At 36.3% G+C, this 17,456-nt stretch overlaps 1 protein-coding gene across 4 annotated transcripts in view; it reads left to right on the forward strand.

Annotated features, from left to right (window-relative positions):
- MAP2K5 (mitogen-activated protein kinase kinase 5) overlaps nucleotides 1-17,456 on the forward strand; it is a 297,906-nt gene that overhangs the window by 120,602 nt on the left and 159,848 nt on the right. For all 4 annotated transcript variants that reach the window (XM_074234472.1, XM_074234473.1, XM_074234474.1 and 1 more), the window contains one exon: nucleotides 12,914-12,975. In XM_074234472.1, the coding sequence (XP_074090573.1) occupies nucleotides 12,914-12,975 (62 nt within the window). The remainder of the gene's footprint in view (nucleotides 1-12,913; nucleotides 12,976-17,456) is intronic.

Raw genomic sequence — 17,456 nt, forward strand, 5'->3', positions numbered from 1 at the left:
TTCATTTTTCATCTTTTAATGTTTTCTCCCTTCAATTAGTATTTTTCAGTCAAAATGTAAAATACTCTTTCATGGTCGGTCTTCCATGATTTTTTCCTCTCTTGTTTTTACAAATTTCCACTACTTCATAAGGCAGTGTGATACAGTTGGTAGAGAGTTGACCTCAAAAGGCATAAAACCTGAGTGTAAGTCCTGCCTCTGGCAGATCCTGGTAGTGTGAAACTGACTGAGCAAGACACATAAGCTCCCTGTGCTCCAGACAACACTTAAAGATTTTGAGTTGCAAAATAGGTGTTGAAATATATTAGTAAAATCCTCATTCAGGTTCCCTATGCCAACGAAATGACAGACTTGGACAAGAACAAGATACTTTGCCATTCCCTAAGATTATTCTGTCCTTTCAAACTTTTGCTTAATACTTATTTTGCTTAATACTAATCTCCTTCTTCTCTCACCTCATTACCTCTTGTTACCATATTTAATATTCAGAGCCTCACTTAAATGCTTGTTCATGAAGCCTTCTGAGATCCTCTGGCCAAAAGTTATTTCTTTTATGAATTTCCATAACATTTGCTTGTAACTCTCAAGTATTTATCATTCTCAATTCTGTGTTATATTTATTTGTCTATATGTGTTATTTCCCCTACTGGATTGGAAGCTTTTTGAGGGCAAAAATCCTATCTAATCTCTTTTTTAATCTTTAAAACACATAGAATTGTCATTTATACAAACAGCTATTAGATAAACATGCACATATTTAAATAATAATTTTGGACATAAAATAAACCCAACTATAAGATGATTAAGGAACAGATAGACTAATAATTTTTTATAGCTGGCCACATTTATAGATACAAAATTTCTTCAGATAATATAAGATCTAGTCTATTATTTATTTGATATTTCAAAAATACTTAACTCAGTAGAATAAAGTACAGCCTTGAAAGACTTCCTCAAACAAAATAACTCCTATACACATTAAATTGCACATATTAAAATTACACATGATTCTGATAGATTTGATTACTAAGAAAATATTCAATCACCCAACATTTGTTTCGATATTAAGTAAGTTTTTTTATACTTTACTAAAATATTTTTATTTAATAGTAAACATAATACCCCCTCCCGCAAAACAAATGTAGACCCTCATGAGAAATAAAGTAAAAGAAAGAGAAAAAATGTGTTTCATCCTGTGTTCTGACACCACCAGCTCTGTCTCAGGTGGATCCCATTCTTTATGAGAAGCTCATCACAAAAACTACTTACATATTTTTTCCACCATTGCCATTGCTGATCTCAACTCTCTCCATCCATACCTCCCCACTACCATATACTATATTTTCTTTCTCCTTTTACTCTGTCCCTCTTCTAAAATGTGCTGTAGGGTAGCTGAATGGCACATTGGACTGATCACTGGCCCTCAGGCCAAGAGGGCATGAGACCCAGCAACCACTTGGCCCCATGGTCCCAGGCAGGCCACCCAATCCCAGTCCCTTGCAAGAAGTAAAAAAGAAAATGTGTTATATCTGACCATTCTCCCCTACAATCTGCCTTCTCCTCCATCACCCATATCCACCCCCTTCCCCCTTTTCCCCTTCTCTCCTTTTAACTTTAGATGTCTATACTCCATTGAATATATATGCTATTTCACTCTGAGCCACCTCTGATGAGAGCGAAGGTTCCCTTCATTCCCCCTTGCCTTCCCCCCTTCTGTATCATTGCAATAGCTCATTACAGTAAAAAAAAGTACTATATGAAATATCATAGCCTATTCCGCCTCTCCTTTCTCTTACTCCCAGTACATTTCCCTTTTAGCCATTGACTCCATTTTTACAATGTATTATATCTTCAAATTCATCTCTCTCCTGTGCTTCATCTATATAAGCTCCTTTTACCTGCTCTATTAAATGAGAGGTTTCATCTGAGCATTATCGCAATCATTTTTCTAACCAGAAATACATGCAGTTCATCATCATTAAGTACCCCATGTTTTACCCATCTCCTCCACTCTCTATGCTTCACCTGAGTCCTGTATTTGAAGGTCAAACTTTCTGTTTAGCTCTGGTCATTTCATCAGGAACAATTGAAAGTTCCCTGGTTCATTGAAAGTCCATCTTTTCCCTTGGAAGAGAATGTTCAGTTTTTCTGGGTAGTTGATTCTCAGTTGATTCCAAGCTCTTTTGCCTTCCAGAATATTATATTTTAAGCCCTATAAGCCCTTAATGTAGTTGCTGCTAAGTCCTATGTGATCCTGACTGCCGCTCCACAATATCTGAATTGTGTCCTTCTGGCTGCTTGTAATATTTTCTCTTTGACTTGGGAGTTGTGGAACTTGGCTATAGTATTCCTGGGTTTTTTTTTTATCTCTTTCTGGGGGAGATCAGTGAATTCTCTCAATTTCTATTTTCCCCCTCTGTTTCTAGGATATCTGGGCAATTTTCCTGTAGGAATTCTTTAAAAATGAGGTCATGGTTCTTTTTCTTGATCATGACTTTCAGGTATCCTAATAATTTTTAAATTATCTCTCCTGAATCTGTTTTCCAGATCAGTTGTATTTTTTAATGAGATGTTTCACATTTTCTTCTTATTTTTCTTTCTTTTGGTGTTGAAGTATTGTGTCTTGACTTCTCATAAAGTCATCAGCTTCCTTTAGCTCCATTCTAGATCTGAAGGATTTGTTTTCCTCAGAGAGCTTTCTTATCTTCTTTTCCATCTGGCCAATTCTCAATAACTTTTTGAATTGTTTTATCCACTTGGCCTATGCTAATTTTTAACATATTATTTTCTTCAGCATTTTTTGGATCTCCTTGACTACGCTGCTGACTTAATTTTTCATGTTTTTTCCTGTCTCTCATTTCTTTTCCCAATATTTCTTCTATCTTACTTACTTGATTTTCAAAATCTTTTTTGAGCTCTCTCATAGCCTGAGTCCAACTTCCATTTTTCTTGGAGTCTTTAAATGCAGGAGCTTGTACTTCCTCATCTTCATATTGAGTATTTTGATCCTTCTTGGGATCATAGACAATGCATTTCTCAATGGTGTTTCTCTTTTTTTTCTCTCTGTATACTCATTTCTCCAGCCTATGCCTGGTTTTGGGCTGCTTCCTGAGATTTTGAATATTAGGATCTCAGTGTGTGTGTGTGAAGCTCTGGCTGCCCTCCTGATCTGTGAATGACCACAAGTACACCCCTCTGCCATAGGGCTAAGGTGGAGAGTGCGCTGTTCTATGGGGGGCTTAGACTGTGATCAGGATCTGAATGTGGTCAGAGCCCCAGAGTCCTGTTCCAGGTACAGAGGACAAACCTTGGAAGTCTCCCCTACCTTCAGTGGGCTGAGCACTCAGGGCTCAGTTGCCTGGAGGCTCCTGCTTGCTGGCTCCACACCTGCTTCCATTTCCTGGATCTGGGCTGCCACCGCTACTGTGCTGACTGCTGACTGCTACAACCACCCTGAGGGCCTAGGCCTGGGCTTCATGGACTTGCTCTGGCAGAGGTCCCCCGCTGATCCTCCAGGTTGTGCCTGGTGTTCCCCAGAGTGTAGATCAGGAAACTACCCCTGCTGCCATGAGCCATGGCTCCCAGGTGCCCTGGGGCTGTCTCATGGAGGCTGAAGTTTCTTCACTCTGGCAGGCCACCACTCTAACACCGTAGAGTGGAGCCTTTCCACTATGTTCCAGATTACCTTGGTCTGGAGAATTGCCTCACTGGATCTTTCTTTGCGTTCTGTCTCTCAAAAATTTAGTTAGGGTCGTAATTTTAAGATTTTTGAAATATTATGGAAAGAACACCTAGGAGAGGTTCTTTTTCTATCATCATCTTGGCTCTGTCTGATATTAAGTAAGGTTTAAAAGAAGTTGACATGTGCTTATAATAAAGTCTCCAGTGTCTTGTTAAGTGTTCTGTATATTCAAAATAAGAGGATTCCTATTAGTGTTAGGGTTCTCCAGAATTCTTCTCTTCAAAGTTGATAATCACTTGCATTGACTTTTTGACCACTTAATAAGACCTTTTCAGTGAGTTCCATAGCATTGCAGAGGAGTTTGATTTAACCATCCATACTTAGAAACCAAAATGGGTAAAAAATTCATTTTGATATGTAACCTATTAAGTTTAGTAGATGGATATTTAAGCTCTGCTGTGACAATGAGATGAGTAGAGTTATGTGTCCTTCATTCTTGAAGAAGATCATGACTTCAGGGGGGTGATGCCATGACAAGCATGTGAATTGAATTTGAGTGAGGGGAATGCTCTGCTAAGTCACCAGCCTCACTTTCTCTTCCTTAGCTATCTAGGCTGAATGGCCAGATATGGATCAGGACAACTAGAGATGTCCTTGGATGAGAGACAGTCAGAGTTAAGTGACTTGTCCAAGGTCATACAGCTAGTAAGTATCAAGTGTCTGAAGTTAGATTCAAACTCCCATCCTCTGGATTCTAAGGCTCTAACCACTGTGCTGCCTAGCTACCCTAGTTGGGCACAGAATTTCATAGAAAGAGGAGAATCACATTTAGGAAATTGCCTGGTGTTTTTAGTGATATCTAATACTATTGAAAAAGTCAGTCTTTTGAATACTAATATTCTCCTTTTATTTGACTAATCATGGTACACCATGATCTCCAAAGAATCAGAATTACAAGTAACCCAAATGACAATCAAAAAGAACAGGATGAGTGTAAAGTGGTTACATTGTTATCAGTGATGACATGCAGAAGTGATTTAGGAGCTCTCATCATGGAAATATTTGACTGGAAAAAGGGAGGATAATAACCAAGCAGAAAGAAGGGAAACCAGCAGAATGGAAAGTAACCCAAACTTTAGTATCTCTGAGTTATTAAAATAGGGAAGGAATTGATGGGAAAAACCTATTTGAAGGGGAATAAAGCCCTTCAACAGAACCAGCAGTGTCCACACCATGAATACAGTTCTATGATCTAAAAAGAAAAGGCAAAGAAGTAGAAAAGAAAAAACAGGGCCAAAAGTGGTAGAATTTTGGGCAGGCCTGGAAGGAACAAGAGACTAAAACACTTTTTCTTCTTGTTATGATGATCATTTTTAATATATAAAAAGAAGAAGACCTCTAATACAGACCGGATCTTCTGTAGTGAATTTATGAAAAGAATTGGAAAAGAATTTTGTATAGCATGAAAAAAACCTCAGAATGGTTGCTACTTGTTGAAAGGAGGTCCCACATCAAAAACATCCTAGATCCACTAGTGTATAATGGAAGCCTTACTTAAAATTTTTACTTAGAAGCTTAAAATTTAAACTTGTAATTAGATTATAACTTTCATTTAAAATGAAATTATTTGTTTCATATAATAACAACAACAACAACAACAATAATTATAATAATAAAAGCTAAGTGGCATAGGAGATAGAGTATGGGATCTGTAGTCAGGAAGTCTCTGAATTCAAATTTAACTTCTGATACTGTGACTCTAGGCAAATCACTTAACCTCTCTCTGCTTTAGTTTCCTTAACTGTAAAATGGAGATCATGATAGCACTTACCTCCCAGGATTGTTGTGAGGATCAAATGAGGAGAATTTTGTGAAGTGCTTTACAAATTTTAAAGCACTCTGAATGGTTTATATTAATAATGTAATCTTTTTTATTAATTCAAAATGTTTATTTAGTCCCTATCATGTGTAACTCAATTAAATTCAACCTACATTTAGTAAGCACTTATTGTTTGTAAAGTACTATGAGAAGCCCTTGGAGATACAAAGAATTAGAAATGCATTTTATACATACACACACACACACACACACACACACACACACACACACACACAGGTGAGTACAAGACAGTTTGAATAGGGGAGAAGTGGAGATATCAAGAAAGGTTTGTTGGAGGTGGTAGCATCTCAGATGAGCTATAATGGAAGCCAAGGTTTCTGAGCATGAGGTAAAGATGTAGAGGATGGAGGCATGGAAGAAGGTAAAGTACTATACAGAGTAGACACCATGGGGCTGCAAAATATAAAGTGATATTCTCTATTCCATAGGAAGATGATGCTACTCTAGCCAGTTTTCTAGTAGTGATCATTGACATTTCAGATTCATCTACCTATTCTAGCTGGGTGCCTCTTGTCACCACTAGCATGTTGACTGTAAGGTGACTGGCTGGAAATAAACCATGATCATGAAAGAGACTGAAACTCACTGGCCCTTGTGGATCAAATCAGTGGCCTTGGACCTACCAGCTTTGCGTGAGAATAGCTGAAATACTTGTGTATTTGGTTTATAAATGCATTCAATACCCAGATTAAAAATTAGTCTTCTATATATGTTTAAAGTAATATTACATAGCAGTGAAAGTTGAAAAAAAAACAAATGTATTTACAGGGAAATAGGATGTTGTCAAAAGAACACTAGGCAGAAATTAGCAAAGACCCTAGTCCATGTTCTGGTACTGACTCATTGTCATTTCAGTTCATTGGACCTCAGTTTTTCCATATGAAAAATGAAAGTTGACCTTTAAGGTTTGTTCCATTTCTTAAGTTGGAATTTCTCTGGCACATCTTATAATTCTAAAAATTCCACCCAGGAACAGACAGTTCAGCTCAGTTTGAAAGGGAGGAAGAAGAAAAGGGAATATGACCAGAGTGAACTGAAATCAGAAGTCCTTAAATAGTTCCAGTGTGAACTAACACTTCTTGTTCAAATTAATATTCAATGAAATTTTCATTTCATGCTATTTGAAGTCTATAGGACCTTTGTGATTCTTATTACATAGTTCTTTTTCTACAGAGTAGGCTTAACATATTCAGTTGAAACTATTGTTTTTATTTCATCCTATATCTTTGAATAAATAGTGCTATATCCATTTAAATCTTATTATCACCTCTGACCTAAGTCATCTTCCATTGTAGCATGGTGACTGATATAGGACTATATCAATGGAGCTAGTAAGTTTTAAGATTGAGTATGGTCTTGGATTATGTTTCTGTTGTCCCCAAAATCACCCTAAATTTGGACAGACTTATTGCCAATATGTCCAGTAAATTTTCTTTTGTATATAACCTACTAATGAATTTGATATTCTAAGGTGTGAGATACTGTGATCTCTCTTTTTTTCTTTTTTTTTTAGGTTTTTTTTTTGCAAGGCAAATGGGGTTAAGTGGCTTGCCCAAGGCCACACAGCTAGGTAATTATTAAGTGTCCTGACTCCAGGGCCAGTACTCTATCCACTGTGCCACCTAGCTGCCCCTACTATGATCTCTCTTAATGGAAGAACAACCACACCAGTGAAATCATATAACATTGAAATATTGCCTCTGACTTTTATCTGTTATTAATATATCAAAGGTAGGACAAATTCCAATGCTGCATATAACCAACTGTCTAGTATTTTATGCAGATGACATCTCAAGAGTAGAAAATAACTGAAATTGGAGAAAAATTTCAACACACCACTATTGATCATCCCCAAAACATAATTATTGTTTGTATACTTCTTAATATGGTGGTATGAACACAACAGAGATGCAGTGATGATGACACATGATATTTGAACAGTCTTATTAATTTGATGTAGTTGTTAATTTATCTATATTATATCTAGTTCCCATTTTGCTTCCTGTTGAAATATTTGGCTTCATATCTTCCTTCCTAATGGTTTCCAGTGTAATGACATAATCAAGAAATCTCACTCTATGGGTTCTGACCAGTATAACTGCTTGGGTCTGTTTTTTCTCATCAAGACCATGATGTTTTAGGAGACAGGAGATCATTTTAGTTAATAAAGGACTGGTCTTCTCATCTGTATTGGTTAGCACCTCTAAAAGGTACAGAACTGCTACAAAAACTTTTTCTACTTGAGAGTTTTTTTTATCTCTGCAACTGCCATTTCATCTAAAAGGTCAATGAGAACATAGTTTGTTCTATCTTATTTTCACTTTTTCCTAGATGTATTACCAATAACATTCTTTTTTTTAGGTTTTTTGCTAGGCAATGGGGTTAAGTGGCTTGCCCAAGGCCACACAGCTAGGTAATTATTAAGTGTCTGAGACCGGATTTGAACCTAGGTACTCCTGACTCCAGGGCCAGTGCTTTATCCACTGTACCACCTAGCCACCCCTACAAATAACATTTTAGAAAATAAACATAGTTCAAGCTATCAGTTACCTTTTTCCTCTTATTATTATCTTCCTTTTAGCATAATCAGTGCACTTTTTAAACCAGCATGATTTTCTAGCTCTTTGTCAAAATTTACAGCAAAAAGAAGTGACCAAAAATATTGACATTGATACATTTTCCTCCATCTGCTTTATACAGGAAAAAAGCTATTTAGGGTTTTGATGTTTAGCAATCAATTTGGAGGAGGGGAGATTAGGGAAAATATTTCTATTTTTACTTTTATCACTGGTTCTCTATAATTGAAATGATTTCTGATGGACAAACCCTCAATTTGAGAAAATTCAGTATATGAAAATTCATACTTAAAAAGTAGTTACCTTTGTATTTAAGAAGTAATCTTAGTTGTACAAAAAATATCAATTTAGATTTCCTTTAGGTTTCTAAATAAAGAGCCCCTGAAGATTCTTGAATAAAGGAGTTACATGACCCTAGCCATATGTTATGAAGATTACCCAGGAAGAGTGATGAATTAACTGCTCTCATCTTCAAAAAACTCTCAAAACCCTCAACTTGGTTCATCCAGGTGTACTAGCTACAGTGTACATCTCTCCTCTCTTTTGTGGCTAAATTCTTTGAGAAGGTCCCTTGCAGTCACTTTCTCCACTTCCTCTCCTCTCATTCTCTTCTAAACTATAATGGACAGTCAGGTGGCACAGTGGACTGACCCCGGAGTCAGGAGGACAGGAGTTTGGATCTGGCCTCAGACACTTGAGACTTACTAGCTGTGTGACTTGGGCATGTCACTTAAACCTGATTGACCAGAATCTAGGGCCATCTCCAGTCATCCTGATTCATAATTGGCTACTGGACCCAAATGGCTCTGGAGGAGAAAGTGAGGCTGGTGACTTAGCACAGCACCCCCCTCACTCAAATCCAATTCAGGCTTTTCATGGCATCACCTCCCTTATGTCATGGTCTTCTTGGAAAAGGAAGGACAAAAAAACAAACATCATCATCATCTTCAACAAACTGTTGGTCTTGGTTTCTCATACATTATCACTCAAATCAAACTGCTCTTTCAAAAGTTACCAGTGCTCTTTTAGTTGACAAATTCAATGACCTTTTCTTAGTCCTCATTCCTTTGACCTCTCTGCAACATTTGGCACTGTTTACTAACCTCTTCTTTTGGATGCTCATCTTTTTATGTTTTTGTGATTTCATCTCTTAGTTTTCCTCTTACCTCTCAGACTGTTCTCAGTCTTTGTTGGATCTTGGTCACACCTGCTAACTGGGGATGCGCCCCCCCCCCCCATCTCTGTTTTGGATCCTTTTGTCTTCTTCCTCTATTTCACTTACTGATCTTATCCCCTCCCATGGATTCAGTTATCATTCCCTATGCATATTTTATTTATTTAGTCCTAATCTCTCCTCACTTCCAGTCTCACATCTCCAACTGCTTGTTGGACGTTGTGATTTGGATGTCTCACGTATAACTTAAACTAATCTATCCAAAACTCACCTCATTAATCTCATTACTCAACCCTCATTTTCCTAATCTCTCTATTTTTGTTGAGGGCACAACTTCTCACTCATTTACCTTACATATCTAATTTATTACCAAGACTTGTTTCTATCTTTGCAATATCTTTTGTGTGTGTGTCCCCTAGAACATTGCCACAGATCTGGTGTAGACTCTTGTCACTTTGCATCTGAACTATGATAATAGCCTTCTGCTTGATTTCACTTCCACTTCTCTCTCCAACCTAGTCTGTCTTTTCACTCAGCTATCAAATTGATTTTCCTGAGGCACTACCCTGACCATGTCACTCCTGTAGTGAGTAAAACTCTGTCTCTCTGTTACCTCCAGAATCAAGTTAAGGTCCTCTGTTTGACCTCTCATAATCTGACCCTTGCCTTTCTTTCCAGTCTGTTTATATCTTACTCCCTTCCACATCTCCGAGCCATTATCATTAGCTTCCTTGCTCTTTCTGACATAAGACACTCCATCTCCTAACATGCATTTTCTCTGGCTGTTCTTCATGCCTTAAAATGCTGTCCCTATTCTTTTCTGCTACCTGGCTAAAAATCCCACCTATAGGAAGCCTTTACTGGTCTCCAATCCATCCAGTATACCTTATTTTTATTCATATCCTTACTTTTTTTTCCCCATTAGATTGGGAGTTCCTTGAAGGTAGAAACATTTTTGGTCTGTATATCTCCAGCACTTAGCATAATACATCAAAAATTTTAAACACTTAACAATTGCTTGTTGACTTGATTTGAAAGAGTATATATTGGAAAGACTGGTTTGTGAATAGGATGTTTTCTGAATTTGGGAGTATCTTGTAAGCTCTAAGGTACCCAGCCATTTAACAACTTTTAAGCACTGTGATACACTATGTTCTATAGCTATGAAGGATTATAATGGCTTATATTTCTTTCCTGGGTGCTCTTTTAGGAAAGATTTTGATAGAAATAGGAAGACCTGGGTGAAGGATTTTGAAATCATGCCATATGAGTGTTGATTGAAATAATCAGAGGTGTTTAACTTATAGAGCAGAAACCCTGAGAAGATGGGGGACATGGGAAAGGGGAGGCATATGGAAGAGAATCATGAGAGCTGTCTTCATTTAGTGGAAGGGCTGTCATGTTGAAAAGGAACCAGATTTGTTTTGCTATGCTTTGGGTGACAGAACAAGGAGCTTCAAGTGGAAGTTGCAAAGAGGTGATGGTAAGGAAAGAATAACCAAAAATTAGAACTATCTGGAAGTGAAGTGGGCAATCCAGGAGGTAATGAGCCTTCAGGAGGTAATATACCTTTGTCAGGTATATTACAAAGAGGATTATTGTTGGGTTGGACTGGATAACTTATGGTATTGCATCCAAATCAAAGCTTCTTTGATTCTTTAAGGCAGTAATACCAATTAGGAGGAGGTTACTACAAGCCTATTGGAGAAAAGATCAGAGCAGGAGCTATGGTTTAGGGAAGAAGAGCCAGGATTTACCAGTTTCCTTTTTCCTTATATCACACATACAAAGATGATTCTAAGGTTAAGAGCAAGGTGACTAAGAGATGGTTGCATGTTTCATAGAATAGAGAATTTAGGAGGAGAAGGATATGTTTAGGGAGAAAAATGAATTCAGATTTTAGACATATTTAGTTTGAGGTTTCCTTGTATAGAGAAAACTAGGAAGAAATTGGAAATAACCTATTTCAGAACCAGCTCTCTTCTAGTGGAATATTTGACTACTGACAAATATACTTGATTTTTTATTTTTTCTAAATGTTAAAATACATTTAATGATTATTAACTAGTGACAACTTGATATTCATCTCAAAATTCCTATATCATAAATTATTCAGAATAATAAGAGTCCCAAGACTGAAAAAAATCATCACAAATATACCAGGGTGTGTATCTACAAAAAAGTATTATCTTTTTTTCAAAGCATTCATCTGAGAAGACTTACATGTCTTCCAATGATGTTACCATTATTCTAACTGTTGTTAAGCTCTAACTTTGGTCACATGTTCCTTTTTTTGAAAATTGTATTGATGTATTTTGTTTTTATACCATATATGTCAGCATATTCAATTACCCTTTTTTACTAAAAATCAAAACAAAAAAAGGTAAATGAAATTAATCAACACAATGTCCTTAACTCAAAGTGTTTACAGCAGTCCTCACCCAAAGTCCCCAAACAATATCACACATTCTTTTCAATATCATCAATAACATCAGATCTTTAGGTTTTGAAGAGAAGATTTAATCAATACCTCATTCAGTTGAATGGATAAATGAAGAAGCATCAGTTTTGGTCAAATAAATCTGTATATCAAAATACTATAGCATAATTTCTATGGTATGGTAATAGATTCTTAAGGGAGTCCAAAAAATAGTTGAAACTAAATTTTGAACAGTTGTGCCATCTTTTGAATTAGCATATGGCGTTCTAAAATAACAGTCTTTAGGTTTTGGACTGGGTCATTTGTGGCTTTAAATAGATTCCTTTGCTTTATAGTCAAACATTGTGATTATCATTCTTAGAAAATTTTTTTATAGTTATAAACCTGGTAAACCTTTTTCTCATTAAGGCAGAAAGAGCACTTGTTCTGGAGTCATAGATTCTGGATTCAGATCTAGTCTCATACACTCCCTGAGTGAACTTGGGGCAAGTCACTTAACTTCCCCAGGCCTTATTTCCTCATCTCTAAAATAAGAGTGTTGAATTATATGACTTTTGAGGGCTCTCGTGGTTCTAAATCTGTGATCCTATTGGAACAAAAAAATCTTCCTATAGTTTTGCATTTGAGGAAACTGATATATAGTATTATAATAATATTAATATTTAATATTCTTAATAATTATTAATCATTATTGAGATTATTAACATTCAGTAAAAATATATATATATATAGACATATATATATATATATATATATATATATGTCTATATATATATATCCCTTGTTCTGTAAAATTTCTACAGGGGCCATTTTTTGAGCCTAGCCTTAACTAGGCTTTTTTTTTCTTGACACAGTTTTAACACACATATAATCACACTCTTGGGAATAAGGTGAAAGTGACTAATTGTGCTCTGAGATGGCTAAGTGCAAATGTGGGTCACTTGATTGCAGATGTAAAATTTATGCCCATCACAAAGAAAATTGGGCTAAAAACCAATTTGACCCTGGATATTTAGTGTGTGTGACTTAGGAGCAGGGGAGAAGTATTCCTACAGTGATGTGTACAAAAAAGAACTGTCCCAGTGCAATCTTTGTCATGCTGTTATTTATATTTAAATAACCAATTTGTTTATCTCTACAGGGGGATCTTTGGATGTGTATAGAAAAATTCCAGAGCATGTCCTGGGAAGAATTGCAGTAGCAGTAAGTATTTGACTTTCACCTTGGGAAGTTTGGGCAGTGAACTCTTTGTAGAAGTCAGCTTCCCATCTTCTCTTCTCTGCTCTTGTTCTTCTTCCCTTCTACATCCAGTCCATTATTTACAAATGTCCAGTCCCTAGGTAGCCCTGAGGAACTTCAATTGATGTATATGCCAGGACTTTACTATTCCCAGCAAGATCACTTTTTCTGGTGTACTAAAATTTATTGGATTTTACAAATTTGCTTAAAAAGAAAAATGTTTTCTGCTTTTTTTGTACTATTTATTTTAGAGGTGAAAAATATCCTTACTATTAGACAATTTATACCTACCAGTTACAAAATTGGCCAGTTTGTGCCCAAGTAACCACTTTATTCTGAAGGAAGGAGAAATCCATCATTCTGAAAAAAATAAACTTAGGTTTAGATTTCCACTTTAATGATATTGAGATAATAACAGGCAAGTCCCTAAACTTCATTGAGCTTTAAGCAAATCTGCAAGTTGTAGATGGGCCCCCTTGATAACAAAGGAATTCCTGCACTGATAAAATTCCCTGCTTTTGACATAGCTTGACATAGTGATGTATTCTTATATGGTCATTACTATTATTAATTCTTTACCCTCTCTGAGCCTCCACATCCTCAACAGAGATTTTGGGGGTTTAGGGCTTTCTTTAGCCCAATGCCTGGCACATAATAAGCATTCCGATGTTTTGGACTTAACTCAATTAGATGATCTCTTGTGATCTTGTGGGTATTTATGTATGGTGTGTGTGTGTGTGTGTGTGTGTGTGTGTGTGTGTGTGTGTGTGTGTGTGTGTGTTTTAACTTGTAGTAATTCTTCAAACCATATCTGGAAATTTAGTCTTTGGATAATAAACAGTTTTCCTTTTCTGTTTACATAAAGCTGTTTTAATTCTTTGCTATTCACTAATGGAATTTAATGGATAAACATTGTATGAATTCTAGATTTCAGATTTGGAATAAATTTAGATAAGAGTGTCTCACATGGGGTGGGGTAATGTTAAACAATTGCTAGATAGAAGATGCTCTGATAACTTAAGCAGTTCAAAGCACAACAAAGTGATTATACCACGTACCATTTAATTAAATGACTGATTTTCGCATTCATTATACATCAAACTGACAACTTAAATCCTTTAATCCAACATGGACAGTTATTTCCTCTTAGTTCATTGTAATTCACAGCTTTACTTTTTTCTCTCTAATTATTGGTGTGAACTGCCTAGGGTGAGAGGAACTTTCTTGCCTTAACAGTGAATGCTGTTAAGAAGCTCACAATCAACTTTTTTTTGGTGGAGTGTTTTTGTCATGAATTTGGAATTCTTTAAATCAAGATTTTAGATGAAAATGTTTCATTTCCTCTTCCAAGTGTGAGTAATATGATGTTACTTTTACCAGTCCATGACTCTAATATTTAATAGCTCGTTTAATAAAAGGCAGAAAAGGGGAAGGAAAGAACCACATTAAAAAAAAGGAAAAAGGTCCACAGTTTGCTCTTGAACTACTCACTGATAGTAATCTCCCTTTCACCATTCTCTTAAGTCTCACTTTGTGCAATGGGGCCACACAAGGCCCCTACTTTGATGGGCTCTGTCATCCAGGAGAGAGATGGAAGCAGCAGAAAAAGTGGGCACACCATGCAGCTTACATCAACTAATTAAAAACTTGTCAGTTTTTTAAAAATCACACCACTCTTCACTTTTGCCCTGATCTTTTTATAGATTTACCTTCCTTTAAAATGTGTGCTTTTCCCCTTGCCTTTGTGACTAATCTAGTTATAGAGAATAATTATAATAGCTCACACTTTATATAGTGCCTTTCAGGTTTGCAAATTGTCTCATTTGATCCTCATACCTGCACTGTGAGGTAAATTCTATTATTTTCTCCATTTTATGGCTAAGGAAACTGAGGTTATGTGACTTGCTTAGGGTCCCAGAGCTGGTGAATATCCAAAGCGGAATTTAAGCCCAAATCTTCCTGCCTTGAGGTCAACACTGTTAATTTAGCATCAGAAGACCTGAATTCAAATCCCAGCCCTGACACTTTTCTGTAACTTTTGGCAAGTCTTTTTATCTGGTGGGAAAAAGTGAAAGTCTCAGTCTCTGCATCTATAAAATGAGAGCATTGTAGTTAATTACTCATCCCTTTTAACTCTATATTCTTCTGCTGTGATTCTGAATTTGCCACTTTTTCTAATGTCTCCTAGATTTTAATCTTATAAAATGACTCTTCCTGTCCCCTATTCTGCATCTCAAAAAACTTTCTTTTTAGGAAACCGAAGTGGGTTAGCAAAGAAAGACATCTGATTTCATCACATCTGATGAAAACCAAGTTGTCAAAAATCTGTGGTCAAAAAAAGGGAAGGAGAAAGAGGAAAGGACATGTGAAACAGAATACAGGGAGGTGATAGATTCAAAAATGAAATCTGCATAATATAATTGCACATTTAGTAAGCACCTGCTCTTATAAGAAGATAGCTAACTTCTGGAGATAAAAAAATAAAAGTGAAAATTCCTTCTCAAAAATTCTACTGCTGACTTATCACTTTCACATCTAATTATAAGTTGTAGTCTACAGCTGAATAATATCTCACTATTTCAAAATATCTCTAATGACCTTTGGATACTCCTGTTAATGCAAATCATAGCTCCTCCAGATGTAGGCTTAAGGAATTACTGTGATGGAATAGATAGGTAGATAGGTAGATAGGTAGATAGGAAGGTACTAGGTAGGTAGGTAGGTAGCTGGGTAGATAGATAGACGAGAAAGAGAGTTTGGGGTATTAAACATAGAAATATTAGTTTACAGAACCAACCAGAACTTCCATTCCACTAACAGCCTTCAAGAACCCAGAGTCACCCCCCCCCCCCCAGGCCACTATGAGACATTGGAATAGGACTTTATTGGAAGTAGTCTGATAAAGAGGAAATTCAATAAATGGCCTCCTAGCCTGATACCAGTTTCTAGTATCCATGATTATCTCCTTAGAGAGACAGTTGTCTAGGACAGCCTGAGGGGTCAGCAATTATTCCAACCTCAGAGCCAAGCAGTTCCCAGGGTTCCATTTCCAGGAAAGAGGACATGGAAAAGAAGAAGCAGCATCAGGAGAGAAGGAAGGAGGAGAAAAAGGGGAGAAAAAACTCGTAAAAGAAGATAAAATGAAAATCAAAATGGACAGAATAGATCAATGGAAATAATTTTCTTTTTACATTTAGAACCCTGTAGCCAAAGGACTGTTCTTTTTTTTAAGCACAGAAATGAGTGGGGGGAAAAGGAGATAATGGTTGCTTTTCTAGTCATTTTAGCATTATTTTACTAAGATCTCTGAGACATGGGTTGAATGATGAGAGAGTTTCTATATTGGAAAAAGAAATACCTTGCATGAGCTGGCTAGCTTAAGCCCTCCCTCCTGTGCAATTTTTGCTTTCCTTTACCCAATTGGAGTCCCTTAGAAATGATGCTGATCCTATTTTGCCTGTATTTTATATTTTTACTTCTGTTTCTGAAGTGTTGGCATTGTGCACTATATTTTGAATGCTAATGCTGACTGAAGTTGTCCCTGAAAGGATGTGCACTTGAACTGTCAGAGTGTGAGTGATTGACAATAGGCATGAGTACTTTGAGTGTCAAGGCATTGTCAAAGCATTATTGTTAAACTTGTACTGAATACCAATAATACCCTCTAGATTTTCTAGAAACAGATTTCTGATTTCTTTGTAGAATACTTCCTATCCTGTGCTCTTAGGAAGAAAATTTAGTATATTTTAACAGCTAAAAAAATTATTACATGGGCCTAGTTTAAAATTTTAGAAAATACTTGCTAAAATTTTTCCTTTGTTTTTTTTCCCTTCTGAAAATTTATGATAAATTGTATTTCATGCAAGTAGTTTTTCCACCTATTCATTGACTCTCAAAGATTTTTGTCAGTGGATTACCTTTAATGACAACTTTTGTATAATTATTTGTTCAAACCTAGAAAGTAAACCTAATATCATTACCAGTAACAGTGCCTACAAGACACTGATATCTTATTCCCAAAAGATAACTGTTTCTATGACTTAGAGAGAAAATTGTTAGTTAGCTAGTATTATCTTTATGAACTTAAAAATAAGTTGCCTCTGATCTTTTGAACAGCTAGGGAGTGTGGTAATAAAGTACTGGGCCAGGAATCAGGAAGATACAAATTCAGATTTGACCTTAGATCCTAACCAGCTGTGTGACCATAGCACTTAAACCAATCTTTGCCTCAGTTTTCTCTACTGTAAAATGGAAATAATAAAAACAACTATCTCTCTGGGTAATTATAATGTGCTCAGCATAGTGCCTGGCACATAGAAGTAGTTCTGTAAATGTTTGTTCCATTCTCCCTTTCCCTTCCCTCTGTGACTAAGAAATGCTTTCTTCTGGCTCTACACCACACAAACATCTCCTCTGCTCAAGTAGGAGTTCATTTTATGTGAAAT

Source organism: Macrotis lagotis, chromosome 4 (genome assembly GCF_037893015.1).
Source record: "Macrotis lagotis isolate mMagLag1 chromosome 4, bilby.v1.9.chrom.fasta, whole genome shotgun sequence".
NCBI lineage: Eukaryota > Metazoa > Chordata > Mammalia > Peramelemorphia > Peramelidae > Macrotis > Macrotis lagotis.